General features: G+C 44.6%; 1 protein-coding gene across 7 annotated transcripts in view; it reads right to left on the reverse strand.

The window, feature by feature from the left end:
* myo9ab (myosin IXAb) overlaps window positions 1–2,500 on the reverse strand; it is a 93,093-nt gene that overhangs the window by 1,108 nt on the left and 89,485 nt on the right. For all 7 annotated transcript variants that reach the window (XM_043227503.1, XM_043227499.1, XM_043227498.1 and 4 more), the window contains one exon: window positions 1–1,977. This exon is cut by the window's left edge and continues 1,108 nt beyond it. In XM_043227503.1, the coding sequence (XP_043083438.1) occupies window positions 1,556–1,977 (422 nt within the window). In that variant the 3' untranslated portion in view covers window positions 1–1,555. The remainder of the gene's footprint in view (window positions 1,978–2,500) is intronic.

Consider the following 2,500-nt stretch of genomic DNA (forward strand, 5'->3'; position numbering starts at 1 on the left):
TGACGTTAACTCCGGCGTGGCGAAGAACGGACAACAGACCTTTCTCACACAAAATTAGCGACCGCACTGCTATTTGCGCTAATATGTTATTTGGATTTGGGCTTTTTTGCACAGAGTATGTTTCCGGCCTCAAACGTGGTCTTAAATACAGTAGCCGTAAAAGAGAAATTTGACAATAGTGTGGCATGCTACAGTGATTACATTCACAAACAAGTTTCCTTCTTACTGCCTGTCTCTGAGCTTTAGTGGTTAGGACAGTACCCGAGTATACTTATCAGAACATAAAAACATAGCTTAATGTCTCTTGAGATATTGCACCATGGCGATGGTTTCTTGCAATAGGCTATGAATGATATGACATAGATATAGACGTAGATATCTGTAACAGCACATCGAAAGAGTAAACAGCTTCTGGAGACACATTCCCTGCACATAAACAGCAACGTTGACTGCGTGAACGTACTATATAGTCCGCGCTTTGAGCTTTGAGCCGGTTTTCCGTGAACTTGACTGCTATGTTAATCTACTAATGACAGTTTAAAGGGTAAAAAAAATCCACAGCGGAGGAGGTTGGTGATAAATTAGCCCTAAATAAACAGAAAGGATAAACGCGTGACTCCAGATTTAACAACGGAACGCCGAAGATATTAATAAACTTGAATTTCACGATAAAATATCAGCATGTGTAAAACGCAATGCACTTTAAAAAAGCAAATTTACCAAAAAACTAAATACATTTTCAAGTCCTGATTTGGTCGTACGTAAACACTGATGAAAAAGAAAAGGATGGCAACAAAAGCGCGGCAAAGGATTATGAGACAAACGCACGAATCTGACTTTTCATCATCCTTTTGCTTTTTCGTCTGAATGGACAATGCGTTTTCTTGAGGGAAAAAAAGCAAATGACGTGGGTTAAAGCGCTCGTCCAGGTCAGACCAACCCCGCTTTTGCGAGCTCGTTTGCTTTAAGCAAAAAACGGGATGAAATGAGACCTAAACGGTGTGCGTTTTCGTCAGAGTCACCCATAAGAAACAACACACGGACACCAGATTCACGCGCTCTAGTTTTCAATCTGCAACACATAAAGACGTTATTCTCACGCGGTTCAACCAGCAGCAGCTATTTACACGATTCGTTCGACCCTTATCAATAATATAATATTATTTTACATATTTAGCACTTTATCAAAGGTTTTAATCATAGAGTGAAAACAAAATGGTAGCAATACGGCATGCAGTCAGTCGAAGTCGCTGGACTTCTCATTGGCTCAGTTCTGTAAACATGAAAAATGGACATTGCGCGTTGGCTAAAAACCGCTCTTTCCCTGTTCACGTATTCTTGTTGTGAAAAACAGACCGGTCCAGCAGGTCCGTTACAGTCAGTAGGTCGTTCACCAGCATCGTTTTTAGTACCTTCCTTGCATTTCGTTCACTGGAAGGGTGAGCAATTGATGGTTGATTTTCAAGCACGTTCTCTTTCGCTTGGAAAGTTTTTCGGACATCCATTGGTGTTTCTGCTTCGACCCCGCTCCGGCCAACGTTGGACGCCATCGCCGTCACACCATAAATTCGTTGCTCCCATACAGCACCAAAGGCTGAGAAGAAGCGAAGTCATGCTCTCGTCTCCGGCCGCCGCTGACGCCCTCTCCCGGCTCGCGGGGCTTGGGCGGGCAGCTTCGGTTGGCTCTGGGCCGCGGGTGGGTTTTCTCGGAGCTGGAGGCACATCGGGTGGTCAGGGAAGCCTGTTCGGGGCCCTCCTGGTCGGGGAGAATGTGCAAGTCCCCGGGAGAGCCGGACGAAAACAGCGGCCCGGAGGAGGACGAGCGGAAGCGGTAGTGAGGCGTGGACGACACGGACGACAGCGAGGCTACGGCCGAGTCCACCGAGTCCAGAGATTCAGGCTGACGACGTAAACCACGTCTGCTTTTGGACTCGGACTTCCTCCAGCGGCTCGCCGACGCCGCGCCGGGGCCTTTTTCTGCAAAGGAGACACAGGACACTTCAAATCATGCGTAATGTTGTTCCAAACCCGTGAGACTTTTGGAAAGAGACATTTATACGTTATATGAAACCTGAACCTGTATGGTTTGTTAGGAGAAGACAATATCTGTCTGAGATTGTTAGAAGATCTCCAATATGAGGGTGCAAAAATGGTGAGAAAATTGCCAAATTAAGTTCTTAGCAATGCACATGACTAAACAAATACTAGGTGTTGATATATCTGCAGTAGGAAATGTACACAATATCTTCATGGAACACGATCTTTACTTAATATCGTAATGATTTTTGGCATGTTAACTGATAACTGCTTCTCTACTCCAGAGACACATATGAAGATATTTTTGGTGAAACCCGAGAAGCCTCCGTCCATCCGTTGAAAGTCCAGGCAACCAAAACGTTAATTAAAGTATCATTAAGCGAATCCATATAAACAGAGTGGTACAATGCAAATCTTGTGAAGGGATACAATCACTTCCAGTAGACAAAAATTACATGACGTA

Source organism: Puntigrus tetrazona, chromosome 25, assembly GCF_018831695.1.
Source record: "Puntigrus tetrazona isolate hp1 chromosome 25, ASM1883169v1, whole genome shotgun sequence".
Taxonomy (NCBI): domain Eukaryota; kingdom Metazoa; phylum Chordata; class Actinopteri; order Cypriniformes; family Cyprinidae; genus Puntigrus; species Puntigrus tetrazona.